Below are 23,295 nucleotides of genomic sequence, written 5' to 3' on the forward strand. Positions count from 1 at the left end.
CCAACAAATCACCTTGGGATCCTGGTAATGCAGCTAGGAAGACCCTTGCTCTCATTTGGCAATATTTTGGATATCCTTGGAAATGACACCAAAATATGCTTTAACTTGACTAAGAAGAGGTTAAACAACATTGATATTCATCCAAAGTGATTTTTTTTTTTTTAAAGCAGATGCTTGGCTTTCATGGAAAAAATGAGAGTTGTGGAAGATTCATTTAAACTACCAAGCGAAAGCATCATGGACCACTGAAATGGTCTGTGTCGTACATCAGCACTTTCTTTTCATCGTTATTACGTAAAACCTCTGGAAGCACCTTGGGCGTTTTACATTTTCTTTTCTTTGCTGCAGAAACAATCTTCTCCCTGGAATTCTGACCTGTCGTGAACAGGACCCTGGCAAAGACTGTGCTGGGGACTCTAGGACGATCCCGCCTCCAATCCAGCCTGGTTAATTGTGAAAAGTGTACACATTTCTGGCTTATCTATGCTTTGTTATGGGTCTGACGTGAAACTACCTCCTCCCCACCCCACCCCCCAGCAGAGAACCAAAATCCAGTTGAATTGTTACAGTGTTTCGGAGCTGGAGCTTTGAACTGCTTCCTTGGTCAAATAACTTTGTTTCTGGTTGTAAAAGGCATTTCAGGAAAAAAAAAAAAAAAAAAAAAAGGAAAATCGAGAGAAATTCAAAACGTAAGTCTGTACTGGGGTGGTTCACTTGCGCGGGTTTAACTTTGGAGCTCCCAGCCGGTCTCCTTCTCCACTCCCATAAGGGAAATACCAAGCTATTCTGCACATTTTCGCTTAAGCTCCATTTTCCAAAGGAAAAAGGGGGTGGGGTATGTCTATTTAGGCTTGATAATGTTTTTAAAATGCTTTTCTTTGAAATGATAATAGCTGCAGCGGTAAAATGCAAATAAAGGGAAAAATAGGCAATATTCCTTTAAAGGCGAATATACAGGTTTTTTTTTCTTTTTTTTTTTTTCTTTTTTTTTTTTTTTTTAAAGCGTACACACACTGGTTCAGATGAAGTCTGTGAGTCAGGCTGTTTCTGAGCTCCGATAGTTTAATGGAAAGATTTATATACCGACTGTATTATTTACTTTGGGAGGGGAGGTGGCAGTATAAGGGTATGCTAATTAGTGGGAGATTTTGGGGGGAAGGGGTGGAATATCAATTTTTATTGCATCACCTGTCAGGAGTGTCCAATCAGCGCTGGCTTTAGGGGAATTAATTGATGAAGGTGTCTCCGGACGAGCTCACTTCACTCTGTCATTTTATTTGTAGCTAAAGCAGCGGCGGGAATAGCAGCTGCATTTCTTTTCTCTTTCTCCCTTCACATTCCATTATCATAGTGCTCCAATGGAGAAGGAAGGAATAGAGGGGCCCAGGTACTGATCTGCATCGGGGACTTAGACCAACACACTCGCAGATCAGAAACCGGATGGTTTTTTCCCTCTTTTTAAAAAAATACGAAAACCAAAAAAAAAAGCAAGAATCAAGTCAGTGTAATTTCATGTTGTTTTTTGTTTTTTGTTTTTTGTTTTTTTTTCCAATAATTTCGCCTAGAGTTTGGCACTCCCTTCGCCGGGAATAACAGTCTTTGTTATTTTATTAGCAGGATGCCTTGAGACACATGCAGCATCTGGTGGAGGATTAACATACATACATGTGTATGTATGCGTCACGTATATATTTACTGCAAATGGTGGGGATCATTTAGTGCCCGAGATGGGAGACCTGAAGTCAGGTTTTGAAGAGGTGGATGGCGTGAGGCTCGGCTACCTCATCATTAAAGGAAAGCAAATGTTTGCCCTCTCCCAAGTCTTCACGGATCTGCTGAAAAACATCCCGAGGACGACCGTGCACAAGCGCATGGATCATTTGAAAGTGAAAAAGCACCACTGCGATCTGGAGGAGTTGCGGAAACTCAAGGCAATCAACAGCATCGCCTTCCACGCCGCCAAATGCACGCTCATCTCTCGGGAAGACGTGGAAGCGCTGTACACCTCCTGCAAAACCGAGCGCGTCCTCAAGACCAAGCGCAGGAGAGTCGGCCGGGCCCTGGCCACAAAGGCGCCGCCGCCAGAGCGCGCCGCCGCCGCCGCCGCCAGCCCCCGCCCGGGTTTTTGGAAGGACAAGCACCAACTTTGGCGGGGCCTGAGCGGAGCCGCGCGGCCCCTGCCAATCAGCGCGCAGTCCCCGCGCCCGGGCGCCGCCGCCGCACGCCCCGCCGCCCATCTACCTCAGATTTTTAGCAAATACCCGGGCTCGCACTACCCGGAAATCGTGCGCTCGCCTTGCAAACCCCCTCTAAACTATGAAACTGCCCCGCTCCAGGGAAACTACGTTGCTTTCCACTCGGACCCCGCTTATTTTCGGAGCCTGCTGTGCAGCAAGCATCCGGCCGCCGCCGCCGCCGCCGCCGCTGCCGCCGCCGCCGCCGCCGCCGCCGCCGCCTACTACCAGGCGTCGGCGGCCGGGCCCCAGCCCAAGGCGGCGGCGGGCGCGGGCGGTCCGGTGAGCCTGACCTACCGGTGCAAGCGCAAGCGCGGGGGCGCCAAGGACTGCCTGCTCGCGCCCCACGCCGGCGCCCGCCGCCTGCTGCTGCTGCCCAGGTCCTACAAAGCCAAGGCGGCGGCGGCGGCGGCGGCAGCGGCGGCGGCGGCGGCCGCCGGGGCCACTTGCCTGGAGAGGTTTCATCTGGTCAACGGCTTCTGCGCGCCTCCCCACCACCACCACCACCACCACCACCACCACCACCACCATCACCACCGGGCCCAGCAGCCGCAGCCGAACCACCCCCCCCCACATCACCACCGGCCTCATCCCCATCTCGGCGGCTTTCCCGAGAGTTGTAGCAGCGACTCGGAGTCCAGCTCCTACTCGGACCATGCAGCCAACGACTCAGATTTTGGCTCCAGTCTGTCCAGCTCCAGCAACTCTGTGTCCTCGGAGGAAGAGGAGGAGGAGGGAGAAGAGGAGGAGGAGGAGGAGGAAGAGGAGGAGGAGGAGGAGGAGGAGGGGGGCAGTGGGGCCTCGGATTCCAGCGAAGTCAGCTCGGAGGAGGAGGACTCATCCACGGAGTCGGACTCCAGCTCCGGCTCCAGCCAAGTGTCAGTGCAGAGCATCCGTTTCAGACGCACCAGCTTCTGCAAGCCTCCCAGTGTGCAGGCTCAGGCCAACTTCTTGTACCATCTGGCCTCCGCCGCCGCTGCAACCAAACCCGCTGCTTTCGAGGATGCCGGCAGACTTCCCGACCTCAAGAGTAGTGTCAAAGCGGAGTCGCCGGAGGAGTGGAATCTGCCGGGCTGGGCCCCCAAAGCGTCTCCGGTGTACTGCCCGGCCAGCCTGGGGAGTTGTTTCGCAGAGATAAGGAACGATAGGGTATCTGAGATTACATTCCCACACTCTGAAATTTCCAGTACTGTAAAGAGAACTGACCTGACAATTAACTGCCTGGCGGAGGGGGCCTCTTCACCTAGCCCAAAGACAAACAATGCATTTCCACAACAAAGAATACTCCGAGAGGCTAGGAAATGCCTACAAGCAACTCCTACTACACACTGTGCAGATAACAACACAATAGCCGCTAGGTTCTTAAATAATGATTCTTCAGGAGCAGCAGCAAATTCTGAAAAAGATTCCAAAATCCCTCATTGTGCTGAATTTGCTACGGATTTGTCCTCTTCACAAACTGACTCCGAGGTGGATGCAGCAGCAGGAGCAGCAGCAGCCACCAGAGCTGAGAATCCCTGCACTAAGACAGGAGACAAAACCTTGCCATTTCTGCACAATATTAAAATCAAAGTAGAAGACAGTAGTGCTAATGAAGAATATGAACCTGACCTTATTACAAATAAGCTTAAGTGTGAGTGCAATGATACAAAGGGTGAGTTTTACAGTGTGATTGAAAGTAAAGAGGAGGACGCCTTGTTAACTACAGCCAAGGAAGAAGGTTTTGCATGCCCTGAAAAAGAAACTCTTTCCTTAAATCCACTGGCTCAGAGTCAGGGCCTTTCATGCACTTTAGGTTCTCCAAAACCTGAGGATGGGGAATATAAATTTGGTGCCAGGGTGAGAAAGAATTACCGGACACTAGTACTGGGAAAGCGACCTGTACTTCAGACACCTCCAGTCAAACCAAATTTGAAATCAGCTAGAAGTCCTCGTCCTACAGGTAAAACTGAGACACATGAAGGAACACTGGATGATTTTACAGTTATAAACAGACGCAAAAAGGTAGCCAGCAATGTAGCATCAGCAGTGAAAAGGCCATTTAATTTCATGGCAAATTTTCCTTGTCCACCATCACTCATTATTGGGAAGGATGGGGATTTGTGGCCGGCGTATTCCTTAAACACCACTAAGGATTCCCAACCTCCTCACAAGGCCCATCCTATATGGAAATGGCAGCTGGGCGGTTCTGCAATACCTCTTCCACCTAGTCACAAATTCAGGAAATTTAATTCATAAAAGTGTTTTTGGAAGATATTTTCTTGAACCCTATTACCTTCCTTTTGTTGTAAACTGCACAGGATGGTTTGTACGAGTCCATTAATGTGTTACACCCCTCTCGGAGCCCTGGTTTATCGCATTTTGAAGACAGAAATCGGATTACTTTTTTCCCATTGCGGGGCTGGTGTTTTTTTTTTTTTTTTTTTTTTTTTTTTTTTGGAGTGGGGTGGGGGCGGGGTGGGAGAGGGGTTGGTTTACATTCCACAGACTACTTCAGGCTAAAGACTCAAGTAAAACTCAGTTATTAAGGTAGAGCTGGAACACTTTACTGTTTCAATGCTAATAATGCACCCGGTACCTCAATTCAACTGCTACAAATAAATGTCAAAAGGTTGAATAATAAATATTACAATGAGCCATTAAGTTTATGCACTAGATTTCAGACCTGAAAGTGTAACTGTTAATTCAGTGAAAGTTTGTTAGGTTACATGGTTACACAGTGAGGTAGAAAGAAGTTTCTGCGAGCCCAAATGTTCTTTTCTGGAGCTCTTGTTTGTGGGATACCTTTTCCTTTTTCTCCCCTCATTCCTTTTCCAAGAGTAGTTGCACTTCATTTTCCTTCCTTCTTCCTTCCTTTCTTCTTTCTTTCCTTCCTTCTTTTCTTTTTTTTTTTTTGAGTGGAAAGATTGGGGAGTCCTGCTTGAATGCTGATAACAGCTGCCTCATATATACTGAGTAAAATAAATATGAGATTTCTTTTCTTTCTTTCTTTCTTTCTTTCTTTTCTTTCTTTCTTTCTTTCTTTTTTTTTTTTTTTTTTTTTTGGTAAAGAGTGTGATTTTAGTTTTACAGTCACTCCTAGCAATTGGAAAAGTCCTTTTTGTGTTCTCACCCAAAGGTTTTAAATAAGGTGACTCTTTCTCACTATTGTCCTGCTTACCTTACCTTGTGGTCTGACTCCTCAAGTTTGACTCCTCAAACTTGCAAAACAATTAAAAGAGTTCTCTTAATAGCAGGATATTTTATGGTCTGACATAGTGACAAAGCAGTAAATACAACCAAGAGAAGTAAAATGGGTCAGAGTTGTAAGAATACCCCATATGAAAAAATAAGTTCTTTCAGGGCTCTTTGGTACCAGAACTCAGGCACTTGGATTTTATTACCTTTTACTTTTTCTGCATCTCTCTAAACTTCTGTTTTCAGACCATCCTGTGAATAAAGCAGGAGAGTTTCTACTGCAAGTGACAATCAGAGGTGACTATCTATATTTGCACTTAAAATCAAAGTAGTTCAACATGCAAATGGCTAGGGTCTAGCCCTTGGTAAGGGCCATGCTGGTGTACTATGTTGTGATGATGGAAGCAGTAAATCAAAATTATGGAAATTTGCACTGTTGAAAAGCATGCTTTAGCTTTATTTTCAATTAAAAACACTGTTTAAAATTCCTGGTTCCATACATTTCTACTTATTCCAGATTGAAGAACGGTTAACAGGAATGAATGGTTTTGTTGACATTTTCATTTGTAATGTTTTTGCCTGAAAGAAATGCATTTATTGGGTGTAGTGTTTTGTTGTAATGCCATGTGATGAGGCCAGTCAGGTTCTGTGCAGAACACTGGATTCCTTTCTAAATAACAACAAAACTGTACAAACTTGTTACAAATCAAGTGCAAAAGTTTCAGGTTTAAGAAAGTGAAGCAAAGATCAATTGCTATTTTTAATGAAAGTTAAATCTAATAATTTTTGATATACTTCCCTTAGTCTGTCCAATTAGTTATGTAGCTCAGATCTTTGCCATCTTAAACCTAAGAAGTTGCATCTAATGACCATAAATCAGAATACAAAACAAAACATCAAGGAGATGTTTACCGTGTGAATTTAGTCAGTATTTCTCATGGAAATTCAGTCTTTTTTTTTTTTTTTTCCCCTTCCCTTAACCATCTAAGTCCTACTCCATTTGAAATTTTTTCTTTTGTCTCTAAATGTTTCAGATAGATCTGGATGGTCTCAGCTCTAATTGCTGTATATGCTCTGTGGTTTTACTCTTACTGTAAAGGACAGAGGCTCAGAATACCTGCATCCAAATACATTTGGATGGAGTAAACAGATGCTTTGAACTGTCTCCCTTCCTTTCTTTCTTGAATGTTGCCAGATGTAGGTTCACTGGATCCTTTTTTATTGGGATGCTAGATATGGTCAAAACAAAAATTGAGGGATGTTATCCTTGAATTCCTGTTTGTATATAATTCCAAAGACCAGTACAAGTTGCAGTTAAAGCCCCCAGAAAGCTGAACAATTGGCTTCTCAGTCTGAGTTCTTTCCTCTTTGGAAGGTCATACAGAATTTGGGTGCAGTGATTTGTCCTGCAAAAATCAATCTGTTAAAAAGGGTGACATGCACACACGGGAAATCTGTAATTTCTATTCTTTAATTACTGTTAAGTCAAGAGAGTTCAAAGTATGATGACCACTCCTCATTTAGACCAGCACTTCTCTTGCTGGCTATGGAATCATTGTTCCTATATTATAAATTGAGAATATATTTGAAGCCTACAGATCTTGGGTGTGGGAAGACTGCTAGATGGAATAAGCACGATTTAAAACAAATATACCCTATGGAATTTCTGACATAAAATATCGGCTTCCAGCTTTGACACTTGGTCTCTAGCCCTCAGAGAATCAATAGTTTCAGTTTATAGGAGCTGGAGAATGAGCAGCATGGAGGCCGAGGCATTCCAGAGTGATACCATCAAAAGGAAAGAAATTAAATAGTCAACACAAATTTCACCCCACAGTACTACAACAAGCCAGCCAACCACAGCAAAATCTGAGTTGGGGCTTCTGTTAGAAGAGTGTACCAAATAGTATTCAGTAACTTACAAATAAAAGGTATTCTTTCCATTTCTGGTAGTCCCTTAGCTGTTTTCCCATTCTGTTGTGGGAATCATTCCCAGTTCAGTTTATTTCATTTTGGTTGTTTTATGATTAATGACAACATCTAGGTTTTCTAAGATGCTATAAATGTCCCATTTGTTCAAAAAGTTAAGCCTTATTGAGGGAAAAACAAAGTTACCTCCATTGATAGATTGCATTTTTACATTTAACTGTTTTCAGGTGATGGCATTTTTTTCTTAAAGGCACTACATGGTTCCAGGGTCACTTAGTCCTGTGTCTAAAGCTCAACACTCACAAAATGCAGGAAAGGGCTCCTTCTCTGACTTTTTTTTGGGTAAACAAGCTTATTTTTGGTCTCCTATAAAAATAGTTTCCTGATAAGACTCTGAAATGAAGATTTAATTATTTTTTTAAAAAGATGTATGTACGCTGTCTTCCATAGTCAGGTTATCTGCCTTCTTAGAAAATACAGCTTGCTCTTTTTCAACTATTTACTTTTTAAAGTGGGTGTTCTTTTCTACTGGCTTACTTGATTACAGTGCAGTAATCTCAATAATGGTTGTTTATTTTAAAATCAACAACAAGGAGCCACCACTAAACAGCAATAACACAAACTAGATGGGCTGGTGTGTGGATTTTTATCTTATCTGTGTTTGGGTGACTTTCAATGGTCTAGAAATTTTTCAAAGTTCCGGTCACAAGAATTGGAAGTTTCTGCTTGATATGAGAATGATAGTTTTGTTTGAATGCAGGAAAAGATATAGACTAATTCCTCAAAAGCATTTTTTTCCCTTTCAGAAAAAACAGAAACAAAAATCCTCCATGGTAAAAAGCAAAAACAAAGTCCTCACGTTAAAAATAATAATAATAATAAAGCATTAGTATCTACAAAAGATAGAAAATGTGAGTTTTGCTTCACCTTGAAAATAACTTCCTGCTGCTAAAGGATGTGAAAAGGGAGTTTCCAAGAGCCAAAGTGGCGGGGGTGGGGGTGGGGTGGGGGTGGGGGAATTAAAGGTTCCTCATCAACTAACCTCAGGAAATTGACAAGGAGGAACAGGGCATCCACCTTAGGGAGTCCACCCGGTCACCCAGGTCTTCCCTGGGACTTTTCCCTTCCCTGGAAGAAAGAACTATTTTTAACACTAGCTTTGGTTTTGGTTTGCTCCCTAGGCCAAAGGGCATTTTTGCAAACTAGCCTGGGGGGTAGGGACGTAGGGAAGATCCAGGAGGTTGGGGGAGGGCTGCATTTTACCTGTTTGGCAGGCCCTCTTTTGCAAAAAAAAAAAAAAAAAAAAAAAGGAGGAGGGGGCCCAGCTATCATTCTTTGCCCATGCCCTAGGCCCCCGCTCTTCTCTCGCTCCTTTTCAAACTGTGGCGGCCTCACAAGCTCCTACTTTAAAAGGCCTGAGATGTTTTGCATGAAGCCCTCACAATAGGGGTTGAGAGAATTGACAGTTTCAAAAACAAGGCGTTCAGTCCTTTCCAGCTGCCGGGCCCGCTCTCTCGCACCAACTCCTCGCTCCTCTCTGCTGGTGGCGTCCTCGGCCGCGAGCGGCCGGCCCCCACCCCGCCAGCCCGGGATCCGGCCGCCCCTCCCCGCCCCCGGGCTGTGTTTGTAAACAGGGGTCAGTGTCCGGGGGCTGCCGGCGCGGGGCTCGGCCTGGCGGGCTGGGAGGAAGGCGGGGACGGCCGAGCTGGCGCAGGGCCGGCCCGGGGGACGTGGGGGTCCCGGGGTCCCTTTGCCCCTCGCTCTCCACCCAGGTGCCGCAGTGTGACCGCTGTGCTGACCCGGGGCAGCTCCTAGCTCTGTGGCCTGGGCCACCAGCACCAGAAAGATGTTTAAATGCCGCCATTTTGCATGGTGGCAAACAAATTTCTTTGTGACTTTTTTTCTCCGCCCAGATCTTGCTCTCCTCTGAATTTGTCACCTACTGGCTCCCGGGGCGGAAGGGCCCGGACCCCTGTGCGCCCGGCCCGGCCCGGCCCTCAGCTCCTGTCTACGCAGCCTCAGGTCCCAGTGGCCTCAAGGACGGGCCCACGCGGAGCAGGGGCGACAGGGCGCGCGGCCGGTCCCCGGGGACCAGACCGCCTCCTCTCACTTGGCGTTCCTTTTGTGTGCTCTGAGGTCAGCTCCCACCCCGGCACACGCACACACCGCCTAGCCATTTCTCACCTTCTCGCCCAGGCCTTATATCTCTCTGTCCCAGGCAAATGGGGCCCAGCCTTTTTTTTTTTTTTTTTTTTTTTTTGCTTTGGGCGGGGGGCTGGCCAAGGTCTCCAAAATGCATGTGTGGAACGCAAGTGGCAAAGAGATGAGGCTTCACACTGGGCCAGCCAGCATGGCTGTGAACGCCTTCTGGGAAGTGGCCCAAGACCTGCGGCCGGGGGGGAGTCAGGGGAGGCCCCTGCAGAACTCCCAAAGAGGGGGTTAAATGTGATGGGGCAAGGCTTGCTTTCTTTGGCGGCCGTGGTTCCTGTCCTTGGAACCTCTCAGTGCCTCTGAAAGTGGAATGATGACCTGGAAACGGGAAGCGTGAGACAGTGACCTGGAAAACCACCCTGGGTTGGAGAGGTTGGAGTGCAGCGATGCAAACAAAGCTGCTCCCAGAAGAAGAGGGGAAACAGAGGTGCACCACAGATAGGTCACAGGAAAGTGCAACAAGCTTGTTTTCCCGGGTGTTTAAAATGCAGCCCCAGTTGTAAAGTGTGTGAAATTACGCACTGGTCTCTTAAAGAGTGCCTAATTTATAGTAAATAGCAAGGTCTTTGTAAATGGCTTTATTATGTTGTTTCTTGTTAATTGTTGAGAAAATCCCCATTGTTGAGTGTGAAAGGCTTTATGAGCTAACCTGGTCCTCGGCGCAATCAGAGGGCAGTAAATGGCCGCTCGGCCTCCAAGGCCCAGCGCGGAAGCTGACGCGGCCCGAGAGCGGCCCGGGCGACCCCTGGAGACGGTGCCTCGGCCTGGGAAGAAAGTGGCGAGGGCTTCCCGGCTTTAATTAATGAGAAGGCGTGTTTTGAACTCGCGGGCCCCCAAGAGCAGCTTGCTAAGTGGGACGGGGAGCACGGAGAGCGCCGGGACGACCCAGGCGGGTAGGGCGGCGGGGAGGCGGAGCGGGGCCCGGGCGCCCCTCTCCGGCCCCCCAGCCCCGGCCACAGGCCCGCCGGCCCGGCGCCCGCTGCGGCCGCGCTGGGGTGGAACTGGTGCTTGGGCATTGTCTCCAGGTCTCCGGCCGCGTGGAGCGCGCGCTCAGGCCCGCCTGGCCAAGCCTCCTAACGCCCGAACACCCCGGATGGGGGGGTGGTGGCTGGAGGGGCTACGGACCGAGCAGCCCCCCGAAGGAGAGCTCCAGACCCCGGCCTGCGCCTCCTCGTCTTTTGTTTGAAAGCTGTCTCTCTCCTCTCTCCCCCTCTCTTTCTTCCTTTCTCTCTCCGCGCGATCTCTCTCTCTCTCTAACCTGAAATGGACTCAGAAGGCAGGAGAAATCAGAGGCAAGGCTTTTGGGTGTGTGTGTGTGAGAGAGAGAGAGAGAGAGAGAGAGATAGAATTTCTTCTTTAGGATAAGATAGTCTTCTCTCCTTTTCCCATCTTCTCCAGTTGTCTCTCCAGCCAGTTGCGACCCAGGAAGGGTTTGGGCAAAACCAGGCAGGCGTTGGGTTCGTTCCATTAACTTTGGGGCGAGGACCCCACCGGATCCTGCAGGCCTGGAGAGGGGCAGACGGAGAGCGCCTCCCCGGGCTTGGCCCCGCAGCCTTCCCAGGAGTTAAGATCCGGCGGTGGATCGGGGGAAAAGCAGCAACCGCCTCTCTGCAGCCTTTGAGCTCAAGCAGGGCGGCCAGAGGGAAAGAGAATTTCTTCCTGAGCCTACGTGGGCGGGGGGAGGGAGGTGGCGAGTTAGGTGGCCCGGGCTAAGGGTTCGGACATTAGCAAATGCAAATCACAAGGAAATGTTCATTCCGGTCAGAAAAACCTGTATCTTTCCCCATCCTCTGGCCTTCTAAGATGGCCCTCCGCTTGCGCACACTCGCTTTCTCACCAAATTAGCTATTACGTGAAATCCCCCTGGGTTTAAAGCACTTGTTTCGCGGATTCGCGTACAACCCATATTAACTATGCACTTTCTGCTATTCCTCTTGTGACTGTCCCTGCCTCTTCCTTCTTTGAGGAGCGTAGGATGCATTTTATTTTAGTCCAATCGATGCCTTGCGAATACTGGGGATAACACAACCCACACTGCTGCGATGGAGGCTGTTTTCAAAATTGAGTTTAGGGATCAATACTAAGTCGAAAAGCTCCAAATTGCACGAATGCACCAAATTCAAGCCTTGGGCTCCCAAGCCCCTTTGCTGACTGAGTGACGCACTCGTGGGCAGTGGCTGTGGTTCGGTTGTTCCTGCTTCTCAAAAAACAGGATGTTTTCATCATATGCATTTGGCTTTCCCTAAAGATCACTCCAGTTTGTTTGGAAAAACGCGACCCCAAAATGTGTGGAATTAAACCCCAGTCAGTGGCTTCCATGCGGGGCTCCTCTCCTACTTGCACTGCTGACCGCCATTCCTCTTTTTTTTCTCTTCCTAGGACCTAACAGCAGCACCTGAAATTGCCATAGTGGGTGCTCTCGGAAAACCTTTGCCCAGTTGAATAAATGTGTCTCTGGTCGGGGGCAGCCCTCTCCTGGACCACTACTTGACTCCCGCCACTTCTGCGCCCAGAGCCGAGCTGTTTGGCACAGCGAGCTGTCTATTCTTCTGCTGCTGCCGCCATGGCTGCAGGGCTGACTGGTGTCTAACTGGGGGAAGGGCAGTGGTTGTCCCCTTGCAAGGGACATTAAGGCCAGAGAGGTGGAGGGAGAGAAATTTTGAAAAAGAATTAGGAGAGCCTGCAGCCAGCGGCTGTGTGTGTGGGTGGGGTGGGGGGGTGTCTCCCCGGGGAATCTGAAAAGAACATCTACAGGAGAAACAGGCCAAGTGCTTAGGATGCTAGGGTATCCCTATTTTTTAGCTCCTGCTGTTGGGATCATCCTTTACTTGAGAGACTAGAGCAAAGACAGAAGGAGGTGGAGACAGAGTGGCAGGCAGCCTAGAGGCTCTCCAGTAAGATCCAGTTATTCATCTAATAAGTGCCATCAATATGTCTGTGTTTGACCCTTTTGGATGGAAGAGGCTTAGCAGTCAATAGACTTAGACCCTAAAATATCACCAATCTAGCAGAGAGAAACTGCTCACAGGTCTGCAAGGGCCTTCTCTGGTCAGGATGCTCAGAATGAAGGGGAGAGAAACAGAAGGGAAACTGTCTGAGTCACTGCCTGCCCTCTTCCCCAAGCTATCAAAACAAACAAACAGACAGACAAACAAACTCAGATCTCCTGGAGCCTGGACTATTGGGCGAGTATATGTTGGGCACCAAAGTTGGAATATAATTTCCATTGTTAGCACTCGCCCTCTTTCAAATCAGTTTAAGTTAGCTCTGGGAATAACACAATACTTTTGTGATAAGTGATGAGCAATAGAGAGGAAAAACAGTATAGAAGAGAGACTACTGCACTAAGGTTAGGCAATAGCCTTCCTTCTTTCCTGTGAAAAGTTAGAAACAACAAACATTAAGAGATTTTTAAAGCCACCACTTAGTGGGTTTGGCTTTCTGTCTCTCTGAAATGACTGGAGAGGACCTGATTCTTGGATCTCTCAGGAATAAAAGGCACATTTTACATTCATATCCCCCCCCCCCCCCACCATGTCTCTTTCGCCCTCTCTCTTTTTCCCTTCTGTTCAAATGAATACCCTGATTGTCGGTGGGGGCCAATGTGAAAGATTAGTTTTCTGCCCCTACATTGGACCCGAATATGCAGACCAGTGCATGGTTAAGCTTTCAAGTGCCTGGATATTAGATCCATTCAAAGCAAAACCTGCCTGGTATGGTAGAAATTGCCATGACCAGGTTTATTTACCTTTTCCCTTTATCTTCTCTTTTTTTCTCTTCTCCCACCTCTCAGCTTTTCCTTTTCTTCCCCGCCTCCTACCTAACCTTTGCACCCAGTAGTTAGCAATACTTTCTCCAGAGGTGGAAGGAGGGTAAGATCTGGCCTTAAACCAATGCTGATCCGAGGCAGCATGGGAGCCTGCAGTGACCCTGAGTTTCCTTGCTGGGTGAGAGGCCAAGGCTTTCCAGCCTCTTGTCCCGCATGTGCTGAGCTATTCCTGTTAGGCCATAAAAAATAGAGTGTATCTCAAGACCAGGAGAGCTCAATACCATAAACACATGGCTATGGCTCTAACATGTAGTACATTGCCAGATGCAAATGCAGAGATGCTTTTAATTTGGTTCCAAGTGTTATACATCATGTGGCAAATTGGTCTTCAGAAAGCTAATTTTGATATTTTCTGTTAATAATAAAGATTTTTTAAAAGAACAACCTTAACCGTATACGATTGATAATTAAAAGAGTATACACCACTACCACCAGTGTGTTCCTTATCTGAATTTAAAAAGAGAGGTAGTGCTTTTTTTTTTTCCCCTTCTTTCCCCCTTTTTCCCATTTTTAAGTAGAAGAACTTGGTTAACATTTGGATTGTCCAATTGTTTTGCTGCACATGCAATTTTTGGAAAATAAAAAGATTTAAATCTTTGTGTGTGTGTGTTTAAATCCTTTTACATCTTTATGTATTGTAAATTTAAAAGTCAATTAGGAAACTAGTTATACACTCCTGCCATCTCTTATAGAAAAATGACCTCAGAAACATCTGTTTCCCCTAAAATATCAAAATTTCATATTATCTTATACAATTTCAGCCTGCCATTTGTAATTTAATGTTACAATTAAATGGGAGGAAAATAGAAGTTATTTTGTATAAATTAAGTGGGAGGGAAATATAACTAATTTGTAGATTTAGAGATGTTGCCAGAGCTTCTAAAATCTTGTTCTTTGTATCAATCTCTAGCTGGTTTATCTGAATAGGATCTGATCCTACATAACATGTGAACTACATGTAATATTCTGACACAATGGAAGATTTCTAGATGAATCAAAGCATCCTGATTGTGAGTTTCCTATCTCTTAACTGTTTTGAACCAATACTTTAGTGTATACTCCAACGTTGATTTTAAGAGTGATCTCCTTAAAGGAAAAAAGTGCAAAAATAATTAAGGGGAAAAAAAACTCACAGAAAAATTTTTTTATAAGTAGTGTTAGGACCATTGATCCCTGTTACCTGCTATAATGTGAATGGAATCATTATGGCTGTTCCATTGACACACTTTCTTCATTCAGGATTCCGGCCAAAGGAATAGCATGTCAATGTGTAAAATTCTAGCCAAAGATAAGCCATTACAATGGAAATCGCGATGTGCAAAGTCTCATTGAAGCCAATGAAATTGAGTGTAATATCCATACCACATTCTCATCTGCTTGCCCCAGGATTTAGTATGCGGCTCTGCATTGAAATGAGATTATGCATATAAAATGCCAATATAGAATACAATGCCCAATAAAACATTAGAAAAGCAACTTACAGCCCATATACATGGGCTTTACTTAAATTTGAACTTCATGTGCAAAATGAAGCACAGTACCATCGAAACACTAAATCTATGAAATGTCCTCACTCTGGTTTTTCATGCTTTTTTCTGCATGATTCCCCCACACCCCCTCTTATCCAAACACAATTCTTTTAAGGGCACTCTTCAAATCATCTAACAATTCCCAAAGGGTATGCCAGGAGTCTCTTAAAGTGTCTTTCTAAATTAAAAAGCCCCAAACAATTTAAGTGCATTTTTGAACCCAAAATATCAGCAAGTATTTGGACTTGCAAACCTAAGGGTGTGTAAAAAAGAAGAAAGGGACCAAAGGGAAAAAAAAAAAACAAAAACAAAAAAACAAAAACAAAAAAAAACGCCCCCACAGTGGATTACAAGGTTATGGGACAGGTCACTAGGAAAGGGAAATAAAACTGAATGTTAGGTTGGGCTTGTAAATTATGTACCTTTCAGGGAAAGCGGTTTTAAGGTCTCTTCACTCAAGGGCTCCCCCCCCCCCATCCATTTTGCTATTAATTCTTAACTCTTAGTAGGCAGCTCTTTAATGAGGTTGTTTGTGGCAGGTTAATTTTCTCCAATCTACTGAGCTCCTCATTTTCCCTTTTAAGTGCAGTGCTGCCTAGAGCTTTCAGTACTTTCCATACCAGAAAACAAAATACACGTGAAGTTGCCGGGCTGGGCTGAGAATTAAAGGCGTTATGTGGATGGAAAAATAGAAGGCCTGGATAGATGGGAGTGGGAGGGTAGCAACCCGAGGTGAGGGCACCAGGGAGAGAAAATTCGGTCTTAGGGAAGCAATGACCCTGGGAGTGTTATATATTAAATATTGCAGCGATCGATTTCAATACCCCAAGTGGACACGGGAATAAAAATTCACCAACAAGCCGAAGTGATTAGGAATGCTTTGTTGGGAAGGGGGTGGGGGGGTGGGAAGCGATTTTCTTCAGATCCTTTTTGTTCAGGTTAGAAGAGGCCTAGACAATCCAAGTCTAAGTCCGGACTCTCAGTTTGGGATAGAACTCTAAAGGCTGGTCATATCTCAGTGGTGCTTCTGCAGAGTGAAAAGATGGGCCTTTGTACTAAGGAGGATTAAATATCAACCACGATTATGGCGGGTCACTCTAGGAGCTTTCCTCCCAAGTCAGAGAAGAGTACATCTTGGAAGGGCTGCTCCTTTGCTCTGTATTAGTCTTTGTTTCAGCTCTGGGACAAAGCAGTCGCTTTTGCACAGTTCTTGTTTCATTAAGATCCAAGAGAAAATGCACAATATGGTTTACAGAAGGTAGATTCAGAAGAGCAGGACATAAAGCAGCCTTTGGTGCTACGTAGGGGAGAAATATTTCTGAAACATCATTCCTTCCTCGGCCCAAAGTATGAAACTGTCATATATGCACCATACATGCACCAATACCACACATTATTTCATGAGCGATTTCAGAATTGGGTGGGTGGTGGTGGTGGTGGTGGATTTTCTGTTCTTTTTCCCTACCAAATCTAGCTGTGTAGAACGTTGGTGCTATGAACTGTGTTTCTCTCAGTCCAGGAATCTGCTTAGGGATTTGGGGTAGTCACTGCAAAGGCTGCTTGGAGCAGGGGGATTGTTTGCAGTCACAGCCTAATGGGCCAGGCCTGGGCTCTTCACACTGGGGATACCGAGTCTGCTGTGAGAGACACACTGCTGGATGCCTGCATGCGGCTGCCTGCTGCCTCTTTCCGTGTGGTCGCCACAAATCTGGGAAAGAAATGCAGCATCATACAAAGGATTTCTTTAATGAGGATGAGTTCCTCAGCGTGACTGGGGGTTGTGGCTGCTGCTCAGGCCTCTCTTTTCCTACCCATTATATCCTTCCTTATACACTAGCCTGGGGTTGGAAAGGGCAGGCATCGCTCCCCTGCCCCCCACCTTCTCTGATAACCCATAGACTGATTTCTCTTTTACCCTGGTGACTGAGTGAGGATGGACTGGAAGGTCTGAGTAGGAGTCTCAAAGTCAGGCAAAAGTAAACATATGTGTCTATATCTCTAGTGCCCCCCTCCGTTCTCGTTCTCTGCCATAAGTCTTCCAGTCCTCTCCCATCCCAGTTATCACTTATCATGATTAGCTGCCACTTGGAGCATGGTCTCAGGGACTAGCTTTATTTCTGTATGAAGATCTTTCCAGGGAACGTTCAAGGCATGAGAAGGAACCCCAAGCCTCCCCGTTTCCTTTGAATATAAGTTGGGCTGGCCAGAGCAGGTTAAGGCTGAGGCTACTTGTGTACCAGGCTGTTCCTGCAGCCTGGAGCTCCCAGGCTCTCTGTGGTGTGACTTTGGGCTACAGGGAGGCCATTCTGCCCTCTATAGCTATTTATCTTCCTAAACCTACCTGGCTCCTTCTTCAGGTTGGGGAGATAGAGACCGGTCCAGGATCAAAATATCACTTGAAAAAGTTACTTGGAGAAGTTAGAGTTATGGAAACCAGTTCTCTCTTTTCTTAAGTGTGGGAAAGACTCAGGGATTTAGACGAGAAGGGGATTGCTCAGTTTTTGCTGTGGTCCCCTCTTTGGACTTTTATTCTGTCTTTTGCATCTCCCGGACTTTCATCTTCTTCTTCTTCCTCTTTGGCTTCTCCTTGTCCTTCTCCTCAAGTCATGTCAGAAAGAACCAGCAGGTTGAAAGCATCAATGGACTTATACCAGGAGGGACTGCTGAGGTGGGAATGAAGCCTGGCCTTGTGTGGGCAGGTGGTTCAGAGTTCAGAGATTCTTGTGTGATTGAGGGGTAATCTGGACAGAAGGAAGTTCTGGGGGGAAAAAGATGCAGGTGGAGACTCCGTCTCAGGTCAGGGAGGAGCAGATTCTGCATCCAGAGCCTAAGCTCTGGGATCCTGAAAGGCTGCCTTGCTGTAGGGTACCTGTTGCATGAAGCTGCTCAGGGAGCTTTGGGGCCCCTGCCCTATTGTAAGTCTTGGAGGTTAGGCCTGGCTTCCCCTGGGGCTGCTGGATTCACCTGTCACTACGCTCACTGCCCAGGGACCCTGACAAACCTCCACAATGTGGGCCTGGGAAAAGGCCACTCAAGGTTCACTGATCTGTGTGTAGAACTTTGCAAAACTGCAAATAAGCGAGAAAATTTGTCTATTCTTGTGAAGGGAAATACAAGTTTGCACTTAACATGGAAGCCTGAGAAAAAAAAGGGGGGGGGGGCGGGGGGGCTTCTTCTGGCCAACAGCCCCACTGTAATCTCCAGAACAATTTCATTTCCTCTGCAGCACCCTGGCTACCCTAGCTGAGGCCTTGGAAAGGTCAGGGAAGAGACGGAGCTTAGGAGGAGGGGTGGGGTGGGGAGAGTGGGGGAGCAAAGCGGGGACTAGGCCCTTGGCCAGGTCTCAGGTGAGGGCCAGGCGGGTAGTGAGGAGGGGACAGGATGGAAGGCCACAGAGGAGGGACGCAGCCATGTCTTTGGGGGAGGTTGTGGTGTTTTGGAGAGGGGCTTTCCTGAGGAATCCGCAGGGCCCGCCTCCGGGACAGCTTGCTGGCGCCCCCGCTCCCCCCGCCCCTTCTGGCAGGGCAGGTTGCAGGGAGCTCGACTGCGCCAGCCCCGGCGTACAGGCCTTTCCCGCTTGCTGAGAAAGGGAAAAGCGCACGCTCGGGGCTCGCGGGCCGGGAGCCTGTCGGTGCGGAGGGAGAGGCGCTCCTCCACGCTAGCCACAGCGCGGCCGCCTCCCGGCTCCCTGCACCTGGCCCGGCCGCGCGGGAGGCAGACCGTGTCCCGGGAAGCGGCTCCCGCGAAGGGCGGCCGGGCTCCCCCCGCCGTCGCGCGGCTGCTGGGAACCCGCGGGCTGCAGAGTGAAGCAGGCCCCGGGGAGCTCGTTCTCTCCCCTCCAAAGGGGAGGCTGGAACTTTTGAACCCTTTACTTTTAAAGTGATTGATCGCGTCCCACCAGAGAGCGGCCCCACCCCCTGTCCCCACCTCCGCCGCCTCCCCTGGCCACCTCGGCCCGAAGTGTGCGCGGAGTCCGCGCGGGGCGCAGGCTGGGTGCCTTCGGAGATGCGCGCGGCGAAGGCGAGCGCCTGAGTGAGATGCACGTCAAGCAGCCAGAGCCACGGCTGCGGCTGCGATTCTGGAGGAATCCCTCGTGAGAACCCACAACGCGAGGCTTGGTTCGTGCCTCCTTCCGCGCAGCCCTCCAAGTGAAAGACGCAAACGACAGCTTTTCCCATGAAACCGTCCCTGCACGCCGGCCTCCCTACGAGGAAGTCCTCGCAGGAGCCGGGCTCCGCGCTGGGAACCTCCAGGGAACTCTGGACGGAGGCTCGAGGCCTCCACGAGTTAAGCTGATTACTAATTTGGGCTGCTCGGAGCGAGTAACACACTTAACGCCTTTGGCTTTGGTGATGGTCCCGGAGCGGAGACCCAAGTCCAGATGCCCCCAGGGCTGCGGATGCGAAAGGCGAGTGGCGCAGACTCCCGGACGTCTCTGGTAGAGCTCCCCGGGCAAAGGTTGGCTCTTCCTCGCCCCCAAATAAATTCTTGGCTAAGTAGTGCAGTCTAAATACATTAGTATTACTAAATGGGGTAAAACAGACGGGGTTGAAAGTGAGGGCATGTCAACTGGACCCAGACCCGGTCATACTTCTCCTCCGGTGACAAGTCAGGGTGCTTCCAACACGAAAATAGAAATGTAACATTCGACTGGACGAATTAATTTTTGACGGATTTACGGTATGATTTTCTTTCAAGCGGTATTCATTGGTTCTTTCGATCCGTAGTGCGGTCCAAAGACAGAAATATAAACAAGCACTCTCTGCTTTGCGGAAACCCCTGAACAGTATCTCCCAAAGAAAGATCAAGACACTTTGTGAATTTTCCCCAGATAATGCCTCATATTCCGAATGACTGATCAGAGAACTCCGGTATTGTTAAATAAAATGAGAGGAAGGCGAGTGACGTGGGCGTCGAACAATGGCATTTCTGAATCAGTTTGCTTGATTGACATTTGGGAGCTTCATGACCCCAGGGAATAGGACTCATTACGGTGAATACACCAAAACATCAACCAAGATTAGAACTCTAGATCCTGTTTTAATCCCATTTCAGTCTAAATTATAGTGGGAAAATATAAAATCCAAGAGGGGAGAATTACTCCATCATATATTGACCGAAAGTCTTAATTGTTCAAAGGGGGGAATAAAAGTGGAAAACCGATATACTTTTCATCACTTTAGAAATAGCACTGACAATTAAGTCAAGTGTAAAGGTTTGGGAGGGTAGATACTAAGAATATTTATGTGGCATAAAATATACTCATTTGAGAGACATACCAAAGAAATACAGGGAGCGTTTCTTGCGTGTATGAGAAAAATATAATCCTCCTCCGCTGGAGTAAAAAGAGGATCATCAGCAAATTGATGCTGAGAAGTAATTAGATATCTTAAAGGTGGAGTCTAAATTTCCATTATTATTTGGAAGACTTCTCTTTTTCTTGGGAGAGGTTTTTTTTTTTTTTTTTAATGACAAAAGTTGTGTAAATTTAACCCAGGAAACTGTTGAGAGCAGATCTTCAATTCAGGTTGAAGAAACAGAATGTGTGTGAGCAAAGCCTATTTTTAACCATAGAAAAGTGTGAGATACTGTGGGCTGTGTTAGATGGGAGTATAATCTATGGCAACTTCGCTATACAAAAAAAAATTTGATTCCTCATTGGAGCTTACCCTCAATTCTCAGAAACTTGAAAGATTGGAAATCTTAATTGAGTAATATATAGTAAATTGAACCAATGGCACCCAGAAGGACGAAACTGTGGTAAAACATATTATAGTTATATTCTATTTTTTTAGTAGGCAAATTACACCAAGGGGGAATATAACAGGAAGATATAAAAATAGAGCATATGTATGTTATGAGAAATGGAATAGAAAGGGTTGCTGCACAATATACTTTCACATCTTTTATTTTGAGGGGTAGATTTTAATGAGAAGCCTCTGTGTTGCATGGGAACTGGGAATCATAGAAATTATTTATGCAGCAAGAAGGAAGGAAAATTAATTATTAGGAGCTCAGTAATCACCAAATAAACTCTGAGCTTTGAGGTTAAAAATAGACGACTATCTTCATGTTCAATTATACAGTATCAATTACTAATACAACTGATGTTTCAGCGTCTCAGTGAGACCAGATACCATCTTCTATGGAGGTATCTTGGTATTAATTAATGACTGCTTTATTCTCATTATTCACAAGGAAAAATAGGGGTCGTGTCACATTAAAATTAAGATTATCTTAGTTTATCTGGGCTCTTAAACAAAGATCATTCAAAGTAATTATATTTTGAATTAACAGAGGTAGGCAATTTATCTCGTTATTTTTTGTTCAAAGACAGAAAATAAAGATCAGAAATAAGCAAAGTTTCATTCTGAGGATAGGAAGAACCAAACAAACATGTCTTGACTTTTGCAATATTTCCCTTGCTAAAGGGGGAATGAGGGAACCGTAAAAGACGTGACTTTGCAAAGTCAAGTCCTTTTTAAAAGACTCGGATCGAAATTCTTGCTATGCAACAAGGATTCAGGTTTGATTAATTTTCTGCAAGCGACGTGACAGCGGTGTTTTAAAAGATTAATTAAAATTGAAGTGTTACGGAGCAGGAATTCAACCTGCAGAGGCGTCCCTGGCGCCTTGGGGGGCTTTGCAAGCGAGTCCCAAGCCCAAACTGCGGGCTTTCCCGAGCCTGGGACGCAACTCCCCGTCTCCTGGAGAGGAACGCGGAATTTGGCAGGGCGCCCGCCTGGCCGCCTGGCATCCCGAGCTGGCCGCCAGCTCTCGGGGGTGGGGACGGGGTGTGTCCCGGGGAACCCGCTGCCGAGAGAACTGCTGGCGCGGCTCGCGAAGCGCCAGTGAGGTCCAGGGTCACGCCAGAGGCCGGAGGGGACTCCAGGAAGCCGGGAGCTGACGGCCCCAGGCCGCGTCCCCTTCTGGGGGGAGGGGCGGGGGGGGGGACACCCACTTTGTGCACGGCTCCTCCGGAGCCCCCTCCAGGGTCGCGAGCGCGCGGGGCGCGCGGATGGCACCGAGAGAGGGCGCCTCCCCGAGCCCAGGGCGTGCAGGGCTCCGCGGCCGGGCTGCTGCGGCCCCGGCCGGGGCGCGGGCCTGCCCCAGGCTGCCCTGCCTCGGCTCGGACTCGGGACCCCGGAAGGCCACCCGGCCGCGTCCTCCTACCTCGCCGCTCACTTTCCCGCCCCAGCTTCTGTTCCCCGGCATCCCCGTCCCCTCGCCTCACTTTGCGACGCCTGGGTCCAAGCAAGAACTGCAGCTGAGCGCAGTTGTAACTGTACTCAAGGAGACACAATCGCGGGAGCCCTCCGGGTCGCGCGCGGCGGAAAAGCGACGCGGGTGGCGCCCGAGAGGGTGGCTGGGGGAGGAAGGGGGCGTTCGTTCGCAGCTCGCCTCCCCAGGGCGCAGATGCAGGGCCCCCCTCTCTCCGACCGTGGGGCTCGGGGGCCGAGCGGGAGGCCGCGCACCGCGGGGCCCTCGCCCCAGGGCTCCGGCGGGCGGGGCTGCGCACCCCCGGGCTCGCGGCCCGCGGCCTCCGCGCTGGGGCTGTCCCCTCGCCCTGCGGCGGCGCCGGGAAACCCCTTCCTCCGCGGCGGGTCCCCGGGGTCGGGGCCTAAAGGGCTCCCCGGGGATTCTCCGCGCCGGGGAGGCGACTTGGTTCCTCCTCCCCGTCGCGTCTGCCTCTCCCACCCTCTTCCGAGCGACCTTGGAGGTGGCAGGGGAGCGGGAAGGGAGGCGGGCCCACGGATGGTGGAGGCCCGGGAGCGGGAGCTGGGGGAGCCCGGGTCGGGGAGGAAGCTCTGGGGAGCAGAGGAAGGGGCCGTGGGCGAGGAGGACGCCACTGGCAAGGGGGGGTGGGGTGGGGGGCGAGGCGCGAGTCCCTCTCCTTCCGAGTGGCGCAGGGGGACCTCCTCCCCGGGGAGCCCCCACCCAGCAGCTCGCAACCTTGAGAACAAAGGGTCTGGGAAGCACGGTCGGGGTCGGGGAGCGGAGGTGGAGGGAAGCAGGAAGGCAGGCGGTGGGGGCAGGGGAGGGCGCTTCCCCACGTTTCCTCTCGCGGCCGAATGACGGAAAGCTCCCTCCAGCTAACGCCTCACTGAGGTCGCTTCGAAATCCGGGAGGGCTCGGGTTCCTTACCTAACGGACGCACTCGCTCCCTTCCTCCCCCAGCGTCCCCACCCCCTCCGGGGACCGAGGCCCGCGAGCCGCGAGGCTGGCTGCGCGCCGCGGCGCGGGTGGAACCGCGGGGCAGCAGCGCCTCCTGCAGGTGCCTGGCGCCTCCGCAGTCGCCGCGCCGCGCGGCCTCTTAAGGTGGAAGCCGCCTCATCCCCCACCCGCGCCCTCCGCGCCCTCCGCGCCCTCCGCGCCCCCCGCGCCC

The 23,295-nt window shown here is 48.8% G+C and overlaps 1 protein-coding gene and 1 long non-coding RNA gene across 2 annotated transcripts; one reads left to right on the plus strand and one right to left on the minus strand.

Annotated features, from left to right (window-relative positions):
- Window positions 1-1,220: 1,220 nt before the first annotated feature.
- Window positions 1,221-4,637, plus strand: SKIDA1 (SKI/DACH domain containing 1). Its single transcript, XM_038529851.1, has one exon. The coding sequence runs from the start codon at window positions 1,728-1,730 to the stop codon at window positions 4,470-4,472; it is 2,745 nt and encodes a 914-aa protein (XP_038385779.1). The 5' UTR covers window positions 1,221-1,727; the 3' UTR covers window positions 4,473-4,637.
- An 11,176-nt stretch (window positions 4,638-15,813) lies between these two features.
- LOC111091336 lies at window positions 15,814-23,111 on the minus strand. The gene is made up of 3 exons (XR_005354927.1): window positions 23,055-23,111; window positions 17,251-17,667; window positions 15,814-16,617 (listed from the first exon to the last, which is right to left on the minus strand). It is a non-coding gene; the product is annotated as an uncharacterized LOC111091336 (long non-coding RNA).
- Window positions 23,112-23,295: the final 184 nt, after the last annotated feature.

This window comes from Canis lupus, chromosome 2 (assembly GCF_011100685.1).
Source record: "Canis lupus familiaris isolate Mischka breed German Shepherd chromosome 2, alternate assembly UU_Cfam_GSD_1.0, whole genome shotgun sequence".
In the NCBI taxonomy this organism is placed as follows: Eukaryota; Metazoa; Chordata; class Mammalia; order Carnivora; family Canidae; genus Canis; species Canis lupus.